The sequence below is a fragment of the Condylura cristata genome, unplaced genomic scaffold (genome assembly GCF_000260355.1).
Source record: "Condylura cristata isolate star-nosed mole 26May11 unplaced genomic scaffold, ConCri1.0 scaffold00012, whole genome shotgun sequence".
In the NCBI taxonomy this organism is placed as follows: Eukaryota; Metazoa; Chordata; class Mammalia; order Eulipotyphla; family Talpidae; genus Condylura; species Condylura cristata.
Genome location: NW_004567113.1, coordinates 6,272,610 through 6,290,765, shown reverse-complemented (window position 1 = coordinate 6,290,765; position 18,156 = coordinate 6,272,610). Strand labels below are relative to the sequence as shown.

The following is an 18,156-nucleotide window of genomic DNA, read 5'->3' as shown; positions in this document are numbered from 1 at the left end:
TTAATTTATTAAAGATTTATTTATTCATTCATCTGTATGTACCCCAGTTCTGTACTGGGGTACAGGCCAGAGATGCGGAGGGTGAGAGGATTCACCAGGAACAGAGTGGGGAGCAGAACAGGCAGATCAACGAGGTAGACTGTTGAGGGGAGCAGCGGGTGGGTCAGGAGAAGTCTGCCAAGCCATGTGGATCTCCTCCAGGGCAGGCGGGAATCAAACTCATGTGGAAGTGGCTTTAGCTTCTTAGTGCTTTGCTTTAACCCGCTGTGCCACCAGGGAGGGCCTAACCTCTCTAATTTAAGAAAGAATTAGAGTTTAGGCCAATTATTCTAAGCTGGGGACAACTTTGCAACCAGAGTTAATTTTGGAAATTTCAGGATACATTTTAGTCGTCATAATTGGGTACAAGTACTAATTGTACCTACAAGAATGGCCAGGGAGTGTTGCTAAGCATCATTCACTGTGTAAGGCTTCCTTACAACAAGGACTTTCAGAATCCCAAATGTAAATAATGCAGTGATTGAGAAAGCCCTGACTAGAAGTTTGGATTCTCAAATCCAAATGTTTGTGCTCCAGTTTACATTTGGCTACTCATTACACCTGGAAACCTGAAACAGTTAGATGTAAGGGTTTCAGTTTCCTCATCATTAAAACAGGTATACATTTTTTCTTTTTAAGAGGGATTGACATAGAACACAGCACATATCTTGACATCATAAATATTCACTAATGCTTAACTAACCTTTCAATAAAACCCAAAGTATATCAAATTTTCTGCCTCTGCTCTTTTTAATCATTTCAGTTATTAAAAATATACAATCATAATAAACATATTTTTGAAGTAAGCTTATTTAAGAATCCCTTTCCACCTTAATTCCTTAACCACTGGGTATTATATAGGCAAGTAGATCTTAAAAACATTCATTACCACCTTGCTGCATTTTGTTGTACTAATATTATTTTCATTTGTCCAAAATTCAAGTCTTTCTTCAAGTTTTATGAAGTCAAATAAAGCTTTCTCAAGAACAGCAATTCTACCATTGTCTTTTACTTGGCTTATTTTTTAAATGTATTAATTTATTCATGTAAGAACTTGGATATAGGCCAGAGGTTTGGAGAGGTGAGAGGATTCACCAGAAGCAGAGTGTGGAGCAGAACAGGCAGAGCTACTGAAATTCACTGCTGAGGGGAGCCTCAGAGGAGAGAGGAGAGGTTTGCTCTGCCTGCAAAAGCTCTCTGGCTAGGAATTGAAATCATGTTGCTGCAGTGGCTGCTAATAGCTTTCTAGTGCTGAGACTTAACGTAACGACTCCTTGGAGAGGCCTTCTAATTTAATTTTCAATTATATATGCAACTTTATTTTTAAAAGTTGTTTAGGATGGCCCTCCCTGCTGGCGCAGCAGGTAAAGCACAGCACTGAGAAGCTAAAGCCACTTCCGCATGAGTTCGATTCCCGCCTGCCCCGGAGGTGACCACATGGCATGGCAGACCTCTCCTGACCCGCCTACTGCTCCCCTCAGCAGTGTACTTCGTCGATCTGCCTGTTCTGCTCCCCACTCTGTCTCTGGTGAAGCCTCTCGCCACCCCTGTGCCTCTGTTCTGTATGCACAAAATAAATAAATCTTAAAAAAAAAATTGTTTAGGTTATATTGATTTACAGCGTTGTATATAATTCAGATATACAGGATCATATCCTACAGGTGTTAAACAACTTTAAATTTTCTGATAAACTCATTGTTAACTGCACTATGGACTTCAATAAAACTAGTTAGAAACTCACATATTGCATTTTCCAAGAAAATATCTTTATAGATCCTCCAATAATTGATTCCATAGATATTATATTTGATTGTAAAACTATAGTAGTCATCTTATAAAATTAGGATGATATTTACCTTTAAGGTGAGTGCTTCAATGTGAAGGGTATTATCTACAAAACATTTCCATGTATTTTCTAAAATGGGTCACTATACACATTTAATCTTTCAAGAGATTTTACAAAAACATTAATATTTTAATTGATAATTTATTTTATAATTAAAATTTCTTAGCAGTTTTTCATTTTTATTTTCTTCTTATTATTCACATTTTATTGAAGCAACATTGACTTATGATATTGTATTTGATTTGGAGTGTAAGATCACCCCTTTCAGACATTATTAACACATCACACCCATCACCCATTGTGTTCCCTTTCTACTTTGTTCTTTCATCACCCCCATTCCTTCTGGTAGCCACAGTGCCACTGTTAGATTTTTAGGATTTTTTAATTGTTGGCTTTATCAAACCATTTTGTTTGTTTCTCTACATTCCACATGTAAGTGACAGCAATCAATATTTGCTTTCTCCTTTAGATTTATTTCTCTTATGATGTTTTGCAAATGATAACTCTATATTTTTTAGGGATTGGTAGTATTCCATTTCATGTATATACTGCCTATTCCTAATACACTATTCTGTTTGAATACTTAGTTTGTATCCATACCTTAGTTATGGAAACAACAATATTGTTATTATGATGCAACAATATTATGGATGTATACATAACTTCAAATTAATGTACATACATAGAAGTAGAAATGTAGATCATATGATTGATATGTAATACTTTAAAAAAATGCTATACATTTTCCCATTCAGATTAGACTCTTTTAAATTCTCAAGAACAGTGAAAGAATGTTCCTTTTGTCCACATTCCCACAACACTTGGTGTTCTAGTTTGATATCGGCCATTCCCACAGGTATGAGATAGCTTCTTATTATGGTTTTGATTTGCATTTCCCTGATGATAAAAATAAAGAGCATTTTTTCATGTGCCTGTTGCCATCTTCATGTCTTCTTGAAAAATGCCTATTTAACTCTTCTGCCCATATTTTGATTTGCTATATATTTTCTTGTGTTTGGTTGTATAAGTTTGTAAATATTGGATGGATATCAGCTGTGCTTTGTCAGCTATGAAATGTGCAAACCAAGATGGAAAACATACATTGTACAAAAATGAAGAATGGTGTAAACATATATATATATACATATATAATTTTTAAAAAATGAAAGCAAGAACAAAAAAAATCCATTTGTTAATAAGGGTGCATTTTTGCTTTAACAATAGTACCTTTCACCATGTGGAAACCTTTTAGTATGAAGTAGTCTCAATAGTTTATCTTCTTTCTTCTATTTGTTGTTGGAGAAGAATACAATGAAAGCACTGAAGCCTATGTAATTGAATGTTTTGCCTCATTTCCTCTGCAAGTTTTATGATTTCAGCACTTACATCCAAATCTTTTATCCATTTTGATTTAATGTGCATGTTTGCTGCGCTATGGTGCTCTAATTTCATTCCTTTGCACGTGATTGTCCAGGTTTCTTAACATCATTTTTTGAAGAGGTTTTATTTTCTCCAATGTCTCCTTTTGGCTCCTTTGTCATAGATCAACTGTCCTTTTAGGTATGTGTTTATTTTTGGACTCTCCATTATTTTCTGTACATGTTTTGTTCCAGTACAATACTGGTTTTGATGATTATAGTTTTATAGCATAGTTTGAAGATTAGGATTGTGATAGTATCATTCTTTTCTTGTTTTCCAAGATTTCTTTGGATATCTGGGTTCTTTTCTATTTATGTATTAAAACTGTAATAACTTACCCCCAGAAAAAAAAATTGAAAACATAAATCAATCAGCTCAATAATATGGCTGGGTACAAAATCAATGCACAAAAATATAGTAATAGTGGTTGCTTATTGCTTCCTATGTGCAACCAATGAGCTAGGAAAGGGATACATTAAGAAAGCCATCATATGTACAAGTATGACTCAAATAAATAAATACGTGAGAAAACATACAAAGTAAACTTAACAAAGATTATGAAAGACCTGTACAATGATAACTATAAAATATTTAAAAGAAATAGATAAAGATATATAGATATTAGAAATATTCCCTGTTCATGTATTAGAATTCATATCATTAAAATGACCATTTTACACAAAAATTTATATTGAATTCTTCAGGGAAATAGAAAACAAGATACAAAATTAATATAAAGAAAATGTATTAAAGAGACCCTTATGTAATTATCCAGAATTAACTGGATAGAATGAAAATAATAGTGGAAATCAAAATTAAGTAGAAAACATCATGCAATGTTATTTAGAAATGTCTATAGAATATATTTTAATTTGAATGTTAGAAGGAAATTTGTTCACATCTAAGGTATAAAACATATTTGTAAATAAAACAAAACTATAATACAAAATTGTATTTTGTTTTTAGCATACACAACTCTATGATACATGCAGGTTACACTAGGAATAAGTGGCAACAAACCAATTTAAGATGATACAATAAAAAATGGAAAATATTTGTTTTTATTTAATATTTCATTAAGTAATTTAATTTTTTTCAGTGATTAATAATTTCTGTTGATGCCTTTGTTCATAACATTTATGTATATACACACACATTCATTTAACACTAATAGAGATGTCTTGACATCACAGTATTGTGAGTTTCTATTACTTTCCTTTAAATTTATATTTTGAAATGCTTTGTAAAATTAATATGTGATTATAGTTTGTTCTCTCACTTATTTGTTGGACTGCCTCAATTAGTAGACTCATCATTTTTATTCTAATGAAGTAATCTATTTACTTGTTCTTCACATTAATAGACCAGTGTCAAAATGGATCACAGTCATTTGTTGAGGGTATATTTTAAGTTTAATGTGACCAATATGAAGAGTCCATTTACTATTATAAAAAATATACTGTCCGATGTGTTCACATTTCAAAATCTAAAATATTTGCATATATTAAAGGCAATGGGATTGAGTTTAAAATATAAAAAGATTGTTTGAATACTCCTGATTTTGGCCCAAAAAGTGTTTTTTTCATGTTGACACTTGAGGAAAAAAAGGCATTAAAAAGTTGTCATTCACAATAATTCCTTTCTAATTAATTTCCTATAATATTAACATAATCTGTTTAAAGATTTTTTTTTTTTAGTTCTTTTAATAGCTGTCATCATACTGGTTTTGTAATTATGAAACATTTCCTCTGGTCATATGCTGTAGTTACATAGAATGTTTTATTCCCTTATTGGGGAGATATAACTGAAGGGCATCCCTGATGTCCTTCGAAATTCAAAACACACCTGGAAGTTTGGCATGTCCCTTAAGAGAAGGTGTTTCTCACTGCTTTCAAGAAATGAAGCAAAAGATACCTGCCCAATTCATAGTAGTATATAATCTAAATGATATAATAATCTATACAGATCAAAGGATTGAACACCAATTTCAATAAAAGTTATCAAGGGAAAGAGCATTTCATATTAGTTAATTTAAATCAATAAGGACAGAAATTATGGTAGAAGATCTTTGTTTGTACTATTAAATACTAATAAATTGTTAGTGAATGTCAGGCACTACTAGAAGTAGATTAAGTATTAAGCAAATATCTGCCCTTCATGAAACTTCAATGGGAATGGGACAATGGGTAGTATTCAAAGTGTCTATTCATTAAAATAAAATATATAGCTGAACATTTATAGGTGTGTGTGCATATTAAGTAATATCAATAGACATAAAGGGAAAAATAAATGAACATAAAATGATAATAGTACAATTTAATACCTCACTTACATCTGTGTATTGATAAATCAAATCAGGAAATCAATAGGAAACATTGACCTTAAAAGAAAAATTTTATCTGAAAGAATTAGATATATATAGAATTTTCCATCCATAAACAATAAAATATACATTATTCATTCTTTTCAAGTGCACTGAAGTTTAATAGGTTATCTTGGTGGATTCTTCAGGCTTTTCTTTATACAACATCATGTTATCAATAAATAGTATCAATCTTGTTTGTCCTGTACAATATAAAGAACTTTAATTAACTTATTGCTTAATTACCTGGTAGAACATCCAATAATATGCTGAAAAAAGAATTGAAAGAGGGTACTGTTGGTTTGCTTCTGACCTTAGAGGAAACACTTTGCTCCTCATCATTGAGTATCATTGTAGCCATGGACTTGTCATATGTAGTCTTTATTATGCAGAGTTGCATTCACTCTATATTCACCTTTGAGTGTTTTATCATACATGGATATTGATTTTTTTTAAGATTTATTTTTATTTCTTTATGTCTGCAAGAACTAGGATGTAGGCTGAAGGCTGGGTTGATTCACCAAAGACAGAGTGGGGAGCAGAATGGGCAGATCTACTGAAAGACACTGCACAGAACAGTGGGTGAGGCAGAAGAAGTCTACTGTGCCATATGGGTTAGCTCCCTGACTGGGTTTGAGCTTATGCTGCAGTAGCTGGTGATAGCTTGACAGCGCTAAGACTTTAACTCCTATGTCACCAGGAAGCCCTGATGTTCAATTTTGTCAGAGGTTTTTATTCTCCATCTATTGAAAAGATTATATAAATTATATCCCACATGTTGTTAATGAGTTCTGTAATACAGATTGGTTTGTGGATTAGCCAACGTTTTTTTTCCCTAGAATAAATCCCATTTAATCATGCTGTAATGTCCTCCTAAAGGAGTATTGAATTGCTTTGCTAATAATGTTGAAAATGTTTATATCTAAAACTAATGGGTGATTCACTATAGGAGAATTCACTTGGATTCCCAAGACTCTAATGATGAATAATTAGAAACGGGAAATTAGGAAAAAGATGTATGTACAAACACGTTCACTGTAGAAATATTTATATTAGCCAAGGTATGAGAACAAGTTGAGTACCCATCCAATAATATATGTATATAGTCACTCATTCATTCATTCATTAATATATTTCAATCACCAAAAGGGGCTATGGTGATGGTGTACCAGGGAATTGGTGATGGGGAAATCATACATTATGCAAAAATAAAGGATAATGTATGGATATATTTACTTATTTTATTTTATTTTTAAAAGATTTATTTATTTATGCATACAGAGCTGAGGTACAGGCCAGAGGTAACTTTAATCTTTCACTTGTTTAGTTATAACTTGCATGTTTATATTCTTTCTCATGTGATAGTGTACTGTTAATTGTAGACTGAGTTAAAAAGTAAGAATTAAAAAAAAACATTTCACAGAATTTTGGAAAATAGTAAATTCTTTCAAATTTCCCTTTAGTACTTTAGGCTTGGAACATAAGAGAAATTGGAAGGACAAAAGAAAATATAAAAGATTAACCCAGTTTAAAAAGATGTAATATTTTTTTTTCTTTTGCATACAGAACTGGGGTACAGGCTAGAGGTGCTGAGATGGTGAGAGGAATCACCAGAGACAGAGTGGGGAGCAGATCAGGCAGATAGATGAAATACACTGCTGAGCAGCAGGCAAGAAAGGAGAGGCCTGTCTGCCATGTGGATCATCTCCGGGATAGAAGATAGAACCCTCATTGAAGCAGCAGCAGCTAGCTTGCAGTGTTGTGTCCTAACCAGTTGCATCATCGGAGAGGGCCCTTATTATTATTTATTTATTTTTTTTTTTTTTTAAGATTTATTTATTTGTGCATACAGAACTGGGGTACAGGCAGAGGCTCAGGGGCGGTGAGAAGCTTCACCAGAGACAGAGTGGGGAGCAGAACAGGCAGATCTACGAAGTACACTGCTGAGGGAAGCAGCGGGCGGGTCAGGAGAGGTCTGGCTCGCCATGTGGTCTCCTCAGGGCAGGCGGCAGGCGGGAATCGAACTCATGCGGAAGTGGCTTCAGATTCTCAGTGCTGTGCTTTAACCCGCTGCGCCACCAGGGAGGGCCTATTATTATTTTTTTAATAAATATAATTCAAATGCGGCCCTCCCTGGTGGCGCAGCGGGTTAAAGCACAGCACTGAGAATCTAAAGCCGCTTCCGCATGAGTTTGATTCCCGCCTGCCCCGGAGGTGACCACATGGCGTGGCAGACCTCTCCTGACCCGCCCGGTGCTCCCTCAGCAGTGTGCTTCGTCGATCTGCCTGTTCTGTTCTCCACTCTGTCTGTCTCTGGTGAAGCCTCTCGCCGCCCCTGAGCCTCTGGCCTGTACCCCAGTTCTGTATGCACAAATAAATAAATCTTTAAAAAAAAAATATATATATATATATAATTCAAATGCTCTTAGCCAAAAAAATAAAATAAAATAAAATCTGCTGTTTACATGTGGCTCTTGAGTACATTATGCAAAGTGATATAAGTCAGAGAAGTGACAAATGCCAATGATCAGTCTTATGGATGGAATCAAAAATAGAAAAAAAAATACATCTAAAGGACAGAGAACATATTGGTGGTTGACAGATGGGGAATGGGTGATGGGTACAGGTGGTCCAAAGGTACAAACTTACAGTTATACAGTAAATATGTAGATGTGATATACAAAATGGTAACTGTAGTTAACATACTATGCTGTTTAAATGTAGGTTATAAAAGGAATGGATCTTAAAATTATCATCACAAGAAAAACTGTAACTATGTAAGGTGATGGATGTTAACTTAAGGTGTTTTTATCATGTGAATTATTCACTTATGAATTACTATGATGCTTCTGTTATCAGAAGATCTCTGGTCAAATACTGGTTTACTTTAGCATACTTTTATATTTGTCTCTTCTTTCACTTGAATTCAAATTATAATGCTGATAGGAAGTACTTATCTATTATCTAAAAAAAATTTTTTTTTTTTTTAAGGAAGAATATTTATAGGAAAACACTTTAAGAAGAATATTTGGAGAAAACCATTTTAAAATCAACAAAAAATCATGTAATTAGTTTTAATCTGTGTAAGAAACTTTCAATAGACAGTTGTTGCCTAATAACATTTCTAACAATTACCAATGTAGTTCACAATAAAAAGAAAAAAAGAACAACTTCAGGAGAAAAACAAAACAAAACTATGAAACTCATTAATCAGTAACTATAATATTGTTCCCCTCCCCCACTAATTCTAGCCTCTTGTCATTCTGCCTAATTGAAAATTAAACGATGCACCTTAGCATTATTACTAGGCTTGTATTTTGCATCAGTTACAAAGCAATTTCTATATGTAATAAATATCATTTTCTCTATGATTCCCTATTACAGGAAATGTTATTTTGTACACACAAAGCCAAGGAAAGAAATGATCAGAATATAACTGATATTATTGAAAAAAAATGTAATTGTGTTGTGTTCAATTTTATATTCTCTTCTGAAATAAAAACCAAATATCTTATGAAATGTAAAGCCAAAATATACTCACATGAAAATGAAACTGTAACACTGAATTAAATGGAAAAGGACTGTCTGTCAAGCCTAAGCCAAGGAACAGAGGACAGAAGTAATTGCAATGAGAGGCTGTTCTGAGTGATTAATGGGTCACGCAGATAGTAAAATGAGAAAAAAAAGGAGGGGGTGGTTTTTAAGCACTGTGTGTTTTGTATTTTTCTTAAAAGTTATAAAAATTATGCCTTTTAAAACCAGTCATCTTGGATTCAATAGAATACCCATTAATAGCTTCAGTGAAGAAATAGGAAGAAAACATATAGGGAAATAATGAACACATTTTATAATCATCTTCAGACTTAACTAATCAATCACTAAATTTGGCATCCATTCATCCTCTACTAATTAATAAATAGCCTTTTTCTAACTAAATTGGTGAAAAAAATGCACAATAACATGGATTTGAGAAAATTTAACTTCAGTTTGAAAAAGAGGTGACTAAGCTTGTCTGAACATTTCCTGGGAATGCCATCCCAGGAGCCTTAGACAGGATTAACAATGATTAACATGATGATGACGAAATTGTTTATTTGTCTTTGTACTATGGCAACTAGAAATACACACATACACACATATATGAATATAAATGTATATCATCTACGTATATATTTAATGCCAAGTAATGCTTTATAATTAGACTAAAAAGGATATTTCCTTTGTCTAGACATGTTCAAACTTATGTTGAATAAATATTTTAAATATAGAACTTCAGATCTTAAATGTTACCCACTCTCTAGAGACCATCAATGTTTAATAACTTACAGATGCAATATTTCTTGCCCACTTGAGGACAACAGAGTGGAGTCACTCTAGGTCCCCTGTGTGATCATCTAGGAAAGTACAATTGTGTAGTTTTACTCCTCCTTTTGTCAGACCCTGTTTTCTTCGTTTTCCTGCAGGGATGAGTACGAGAATACTCTCTAGCAAACTTTCTGCTTGTTGTTTCAAATATGTATATTAAAGTCGATTCTAGGATGAAATTGATATTTATAAAAATAATCCCTGGGGCTCTCCCTGGTGGCACAACGGGTTAGGATACAGCACTGCAAGCTGGACACAGCCCCTTTAGTTCGAATTTGATACCCAGCCACGAGGTGATCCACATCCTAGGACCTTTCCTGGCCCGCCCAGGAGTATAATTTGTTGATCTGCCTGTGCTGCTCCCCATTCTGTCTCTGGTGAAGCCTCTCACCACTCCAGCACTTCTACTTTGTATGCCAGCTCTGTATGCATGAATTGATATATATATATATTTTTTGAAAAGTAATCTATGGGTAGATTTTTCACTCTGATGTAATGATTATTATTGTCAGCAGGTAACCATGTTCCAGGTAAAATATTATACATTCTATACACAATAATTAATTTCATTTTAACAATATTGTGCAACCATCTCGGGCTGGGTAAATTGTCAGTTTTCACAGATAAAGAGAATTTTGAAATCTTCAGTAGAGTTGGCAGATCTTTAATGCTGAAGCAGGGGACTTTACACACAGGCAGGCAGAGCAAGAGACACTCTAACACTGACAGAGTCGGAAAAGCAGCCCCTGCCAACCCCCTTTACACTGCTGAGTGCCCATAGCCACACAACACATACATGGCTGCAAATGCAAAATCCTTCTGTTGTATGGGTTTTCTGTTATGTGAAAAATGAAAAAGTGCCTATTCTTAACTCAGTTTCCTTACAAACAACAAACATACACACACACACACACACACACACACTTAATTACCTAATTGTATGTAGATATAGGCATACATATAACACATCCCAGAAATCTAACTCTTCACAAGTAAGGAAATTGGAGACTTAGGAAGGCTAATTAACTTGCCAATGTCAGTTAGCTGAAAAGTGTCTGATTCTGGTTGATTCACCAATTTGACATCAAGCTGACTAAAAGCAAGAGCCAGCAAAACTTTTATAATGAACACTGCTTCCCATCCTGTAATATAACACTTTGCCCTCAGTAATGGCCAATAAATATTTATCACATGAATAAATTAATGCATTTATATGTTTTACCCTAAACCCTTTCCATTAGTCACTGTGGTGTGCAATCTCTCATGTGCAGTGTGAGTTTTGAACTTAATGGTCATTAAAAAAAAAAAAAAAAAGGAAGGAAGAGCTGAAGGGATGGAGGAAGGGAGGAAAAAGGATTTAATTATGCATTTTTTAAAAAAATTCGGTGTAGTAGGTTTTGTTTTGTTTCTTTTAAAGTAGAATCACATATAAATTTTTATCTCAGACGTATCAGAGAAATGGTAATGTTATTTGATCCTTGAAATGTGTCTTTATTAAAATGGTAAAAACGGTGTATTTAACTTAATGCAATGCTACAGAATGTTAAGATGATCAGACCTTAAAATTGATGAATATTTCCCCAAATGTAATGTTGAAGGAATAAAAATGAAGTTTCCATCTACCTTCTCTACTTTCTTAGGCAGCATGTGCAGAAGCGGAAATGAAAAAGAACCTTACTATTAGTAATTATCATGATAATTTTTTCCCTAAAGATTGTATTTATATATGCATACAGAAATGTGGTATAGTCTAGAGGTGTAGGGGAGGCAAGAGGGTTCACCAGAAACAGTGGGAAGCAGAACAGGCAGATTGACAAAGTACACTGCTGAGGGGAGCAGTGGATGAGACAGGAGAGGTCTGCTGTGCCATGTGGGTCACCTCCAGGGTGGGGATTGAACTCACACTGAAGAATAGGCTTGGCTTAGCTTCACAGTGCCCCAACCTGATGTGCCACCAGGGAGGGCCATATCATGATGAATTTAGTTGTGTCTCTTTTATCCTGAAATATTTTTTTTCTCATAATATTACACACCCATCATGTGTCTAATGCTTGTGGGTCTTAAGCGCAGTGTCAGTTTTAGGATTTTTCATTAAATCATCCAAGAGCTTGGTAAGCATTTTTGTAGTATTAGTGTCACAGAGATAAAAAGAAAATAAAAGCTCAGATTTCTAAGTAGGTCTGATGCCCAAAGTGTTAGAATGATTCCCAAAAATATAAGTAAAAATGGAATCAAAGTTTATTTATTTTTTTATTATTTTTACTTCCATGAAAGTCCTTGAAGTAGTCCCTGAAGTTACACAACAGATAACCAGTCTGACTCTCTCTACTCCAAATCTACTGAAGCATTAAAATAACTAATTAGAAGTAATGGAGAGATAGCACACACTTGAAGAAAGTGATCCTATTATAACCCTAAGCCAGAAACAATGTTACCTCAATTAAAAATAAATAAATAAATAAGAAATCAGGAAAAGAGAGAGACAGAGAGATGGCAAGGATCTACTATAAAATAAAAAGTGTGTAAAAATAATGGGCCATTTATTAGAAATACCAAAATTTACAGTATTACAAGGTAATGTTGTTTCAGTAGTTTAAAAAACAAAAACAACAACAACAACAACAAATGTCAGAAGAGGCTTGCTTTGTAAACTACCAAAAGCTTAAATCACTTAGTATGTTACCCCAGATATTTCCCCTAAAAGATGCCAGATTTATAGAAAATTAGGACAGATTTATTTCTCAGTAATGGCAATCCAAAAACTTCAATTTAAATTTCAGTACTCTTCTATTTGCAATTCAGTTTACAAGAATGTTACACATTTGAGAAAGATTCCATGGGAAACCAGGAGGAAGAACTAGCTGTAGGTTATAAGTTAACTGTGTTTAACTAAATAAATGAAGATATTGGCAAATTGCTCAGTTTATATGACCTACTAACAAATGTCTATTGTTTTTAAAGGATAGTTGTATCTGATAATATTTATTAATGCTTAATATATACCAGATAATTGGATCAAGAGGGTAGAGTGAATGTAAGAATTGGAATATTTGATATTATATGTTCATGGTATATCAGTAAGTACTTGATTTAAAGAAGTAAGAGGAAATAAAAGAATCTATAATTATCAGATATTAGCCTGATAGTGGTGATATTTATTTGGAGCAATGGGAGTTGTCTAGTAAATATCACATTTATTTGTTTTTGTTTTGTCAGGTAGATGTTAATTAAACAGTATGGTGATACAAAAACAAACGAATTAATACTCAAATTAGAGATCAGATTTGAAGAAATAATTTTCTAAGAAATAATGAAAACATAGGTACTTAAAATGTCACCGACTAGATGCCAAGAAAGCAGAAATTTTCACTGACTCTTTCAGCACATTCTGTAGCAAACTACTGACACCTGGATGACTCTATTCTTTTATCTGTTTCTGTTCTATTTTCTTCTGTATGTTCACTGGAAAGATAAATCACATTTTAAGAGCAATAAAGTCAGATATTCTCAAGTTCTCTCTCACTGTATTTTTCTAAACCCAAATAGTGCTCCTTTAAGAATACTTCTGGTACCAGCTGATAACCTTTGTCTCTTCCACATCAAAATTTGGTGAGCTATATCTTGTCTATATCATCAGAATAAAAAAAAAAAATTCTTGTGAAGAATAGGTAGTTTATCCATCAACCAGCTTTTGCATCGAAAAATCAAAATGAATACTTGAAATTTCTTCCAGGTTCTCTGTTGTTTTCCTTAGGTGGTTGAATGGATTTTTTTTCTGTATTTAATAATTATAGTATTATTATCATTATTAATTACAAAATGTACTGTATATTTTCTTATTCTCACTCCTTTTACCTTTACTTAATATTTTGTTTTCTTTTACTTATTTTTTTAAGCAAGACACAAATGCAATGAATGTACATTTGTCAGTAATCTGGACTAACATTGATATAAGTTGGCATTATGATGTGTTATCAGTCTCAAACAGGATGTTTTCAATATTCCACAACTGAATATTAAGTAGTTCATACTTAATATATATCTGTGTCTCACACACACACGCACAACCCCTTCTTTATCCACTCATCTCTATGTGGGCACAAAGATGTTTCCACAACTTGCTTATTATAAGTAGAGTTATTGTAGATACATTTAATATTTTTAGAAACTTCCAATACTTTTTTTCCACTGGGTCTGAAGGAGTCTACACTACCAATAGTGCATACAATTTCCTTTCACATGGCATCCTCCCAACATTATAGGCAACCCAGAACAATCAAACCATAGAGATATTGATAGTTTTCTAAAGTAGAGCCTTTAGAGGGGAGAGATGAACACATAGAACCAAGATAATTTTTAAGGTGATGAACATAATCTATGATATAATCATGGATACAAGTTATTATAAATGTACCTTAATAGAGGATACATAAAACGAAGGAATCCTTAAGTTGAATTTGAAGCTTGGGTGATAATGATGTATCAATATAGGTCCATCCTTCATAAAACATGTACTATTATTGTGAATAAAACTGGAGATATGAAAGATTATGCATTATGGGGGTTGGTTATAATATGGAAGATCTTATCTGCTTATCAATTTTGTAATTAAGCTAAATCATCTCTAAAATATTAAATCTGCTTAAAATGCATGTTAAAGTTAATTTTCCATTTCATAATTCTTTGTAGTAATATTTCAGTATAAATCTAATATCATGGAAGATGCTATTTGTTTTAAGCCTAATCAATAATGCAGTGTTTTATATACAAATATGAAAATACCAGTGTGTTTATCTGTATTTTTAAAGAACAACTTTCCTCTCTGTGTACTTACTGTAGGCTACATATCGAAATCGAATTGTGAGCCAAAGTCTCAGCACAAGGGACAGAAAAGCAATGCATACTCCCACCGAGGACCACTTTAGACACTCAACCTCTGACCAGACAAGCCCCTACAAAAACAAGACCTGTCAACTATCAAGTCTATGTTTAAGTAACATTTTGAAGGACAAGGAACTAGTGGAAGCTATTAAACACTCAAGAGGAACCTTTGAAACCCTAACTTCAGAGGTCACCCAAAACTTACGGACAACTGTGGCACAGAATTCTCTGAAGCCAGCAGCTAAGACAGAAGGGCTTTCTACACTCTCAGAGAAACCAAAGGACCAAGCTGCAGTGACCCGACAGCATACAACCTTCACTGGCAGGTTTGGGCAACCCCCAAGAGGGCCAATCTCTTTACACATGTATAGCAGAAAGAATGTTTTCCTTCATCACAATTTACATACTACTGAGCTGCAGATTCTAGGCCAGCAGGATGGTTGATTAAATTATCCTATGGCTATCTCTAGGCAGAAAAAAGATGGTCAGTGCTTCTCTCACGTAGCTCATTCCAACTGTACATCTACTTCTTAATCATCTTTTAGTTATAAACAAAAACTTGCACACTACTTTTTATGATAAACTTTCAAGCATGTTAAATTAGTTTGAATTGCCTTGGAGATTTAATTTTATATATATGTGTGCGTAAATATATACTAATATATATTTATATTTGTATATATTCATACACACTCATATACACATATATGATGGGAGCATATTGTTGGCTATTACAGTCCATAATTTAATTCTCTTTTATTTTATTGAGTCATAGGTGTGCATTAAAGTTGCAAAAGGTTAATATCAAGGAGCACTCTGTTCATTTAATGGTGTTACTGTGAAAATAGATGTGAGGAATAAATAAAGGTATTGTAAAGAATTTTAAATTGCATAGTTTATAGAAGAAGAAAAGAAGGATTTCAAAGTCTCATATTTAGTGGTGTATTTAGTTGAAGAATGAAGCTTGTTTGCATGTAACCTAGAGATGTATTTGCTTCTCTATTACATACATCCAAGCTTATCTTGCTGTACTAAGGCGGGAAAGCTATTTCTTTTATCCTCTAAATGTTTAGTTCACACTAGTTCACAAAGGATTTCAGACTGAGTAATTGCTAGCCAAATAGAGAATGACAGTTCTGATCTTCAAAAAATTTTACTTTGAGTTTTTGCTATTGATGTTGAAGTACTAAGACTTTAGACAGTGAGGTGGTGAAATTAGCTGAATTTTATCAAATGATCATAAAGGATGTCATGATACTCTTGTTGAGTTACTGCCATGTTGGTATCAGCATATTTAAAAAAAAAATTAGGGTCAGGAACTTACAAGAAAATTACGTTAGTTCACTTTCCTTGTACTTTTATTTTTTTTTCACTTTTTAAACATATGTCCAATTTTGTTTCGTATGCGGCAATCCATGTCAATCTATATTTTGACTTTACAAGATAAACTGAAGTTAAAAGGTCGGCTTATTAGTAGCCCAGTAGTCAGGATTAAGAATGTTCAATCATCAAGACTTATAAGAAAAGTAAAGTATTTATGAACTTTGGCAAATTGATATTCTAAATAAATCTCTAACAGAAAATTTTAAAATTCATTTCATGGCAAATATTTATTTACCTTTAGCAAATAAAGCCTACATATTTTATACATACATGCACATGAACTAGATAAATAAATCTATATAAAACACTTCCTTTAAGTTAAATTAATAACAGCACTATGTACTACTGTAGAAAACAAACTAACTAAATAAATAATTTTGAAGTGAGCAGCAGAAATCAGGGACATAGTTTTCTAGTACAAAGATGGACGTGGTATCAACACTATGCATAGTCCATACCAATTGAAATTCTCACCAACTGCATGATCTGTGTCCTCTGTATTTTCTAACAGAATCAACTGATTTAAAAACGAAATGAAGAAAGGGAAATTGAGAGGACACTTTAGCATGGCATCTGATCTCCCTAACTAAAACTATTTGCGAAATGCATCTTCTTATATAAAACTGTTTTAAAGTTCAATGGTTTGGGAAAAGCTACTAAATCTCTCCCCCCATAGAGAGTAAATAATAAACTTTGAAAAACTTTCAAAGTTTGATTAGAATTGATAAAGTCTAGTGAATACATTGTACTTGCAATTTTGCTTTTCCAAAGGAAGATATATGTGCATCAAAATGAATGTTTGCCAAATGTGTTCTTTTATGTTTATAATTCTGCTTAGAAAGAACAAAACATCAAATTTGCTTAGCTTAATGGGATCGCTATATAAAATTGCCACTTACTTTAAAAGCAAAAATATTCACACAGATATATATTTTGCACTCGGCAATATATAAAAATGACAGAAAAGTTATGATAATTGTGGAATAACTTCGACTTGTCCTGAAAGTTGGTGTGTGTTACTGGAGTATTTTGAAGTCTGTACATAAATTAGCATGTTAAAATAATCAAGGATTTTTTCCCAGGATATGGAAGAACTATGTATCACAAATAATGTTTTCGATTTAGAATTTGAAGGTCATAGTTTGTTTCCCTGAAAGACTTTTCAATTATACTTTGTAAAAAGGTAAACTATTTAAGAAAATCTGTCATTTAATAGACATTTTAAGAGATGTTTTAAACACTAGTATTTTCTTGAAAAATGTTTTTTAAACTGAAACATTCAAAATGAAAACCTGGATTAAACAGTTCAATTTTAAAAGGAAGGATATTTTTTTGGAAATATCATCTTAAAGCTGTTTTGTATCAGTATTTTAAGCATTGTTATAATATTATTTGTAATACTAAGTGTAACTCAGGCCTGGAGAAGATATGAGCTCACTATACTAATGTACATCATAATTATAAAACAAGAGTCCTTTGTAAGTTTCTCTTGTGTCTACATAGTAACTCATAACAATTGCATGTGGGCAATCTTTCAGTAAATTGATTTCTTTGTACTAAAATCTCTAGTTTTCTAAGACAGTTCCATGTATAATAATGATTTATACATTTCTCCAAGGCAGTACATATCCAAAGAAATGACACCAGGGGGAAAAAGTGCTTGTTTTTCTGACGGTCTTTTCTTTTCTGCTCTGTTTCTTCTGTGCATGTGTAAGTGTGGCTAAGCCTAAGCATCCCTGTAAAATTTCTGCTGCAAATTGTCTCTTCTGAATTTAGAATGTGTTTTAAAGGACACTTATGGAGAGATTCCTCAAGAGAAGAGATATTCCTTGAAAGAAATTTGTTTCCATCTGAAATAAAC

General features: G+C 33.1%; 1 protein-coding gene across 1 annotated transcript in view; it reads left to right on the top strand.

Annotated features, from left to right (window-relative positions):
- The window catches only part of CCSER1 (coiled-coil serine-rich protein 1), a 939,806-nt gene extending 924,311 nt beyond the window's left edge, over window positions 1-15,495 (top strand). Inside the window, exon 10 of the mRNA XM_012724198.1 lies at window positions 14,871-15,495. Coding sequence (XP_012579652.1) covers window positions 14,871-15,356 — 486 coding nt within the window. The 3' untranslated portion in view covers window positions 15,357-15,495. The remainder of the gene's footprint in view (window positions 1-14,870) is intronic.
- Window positions 15,496-18,156: the final 2,661 nt, after the last annotated feature.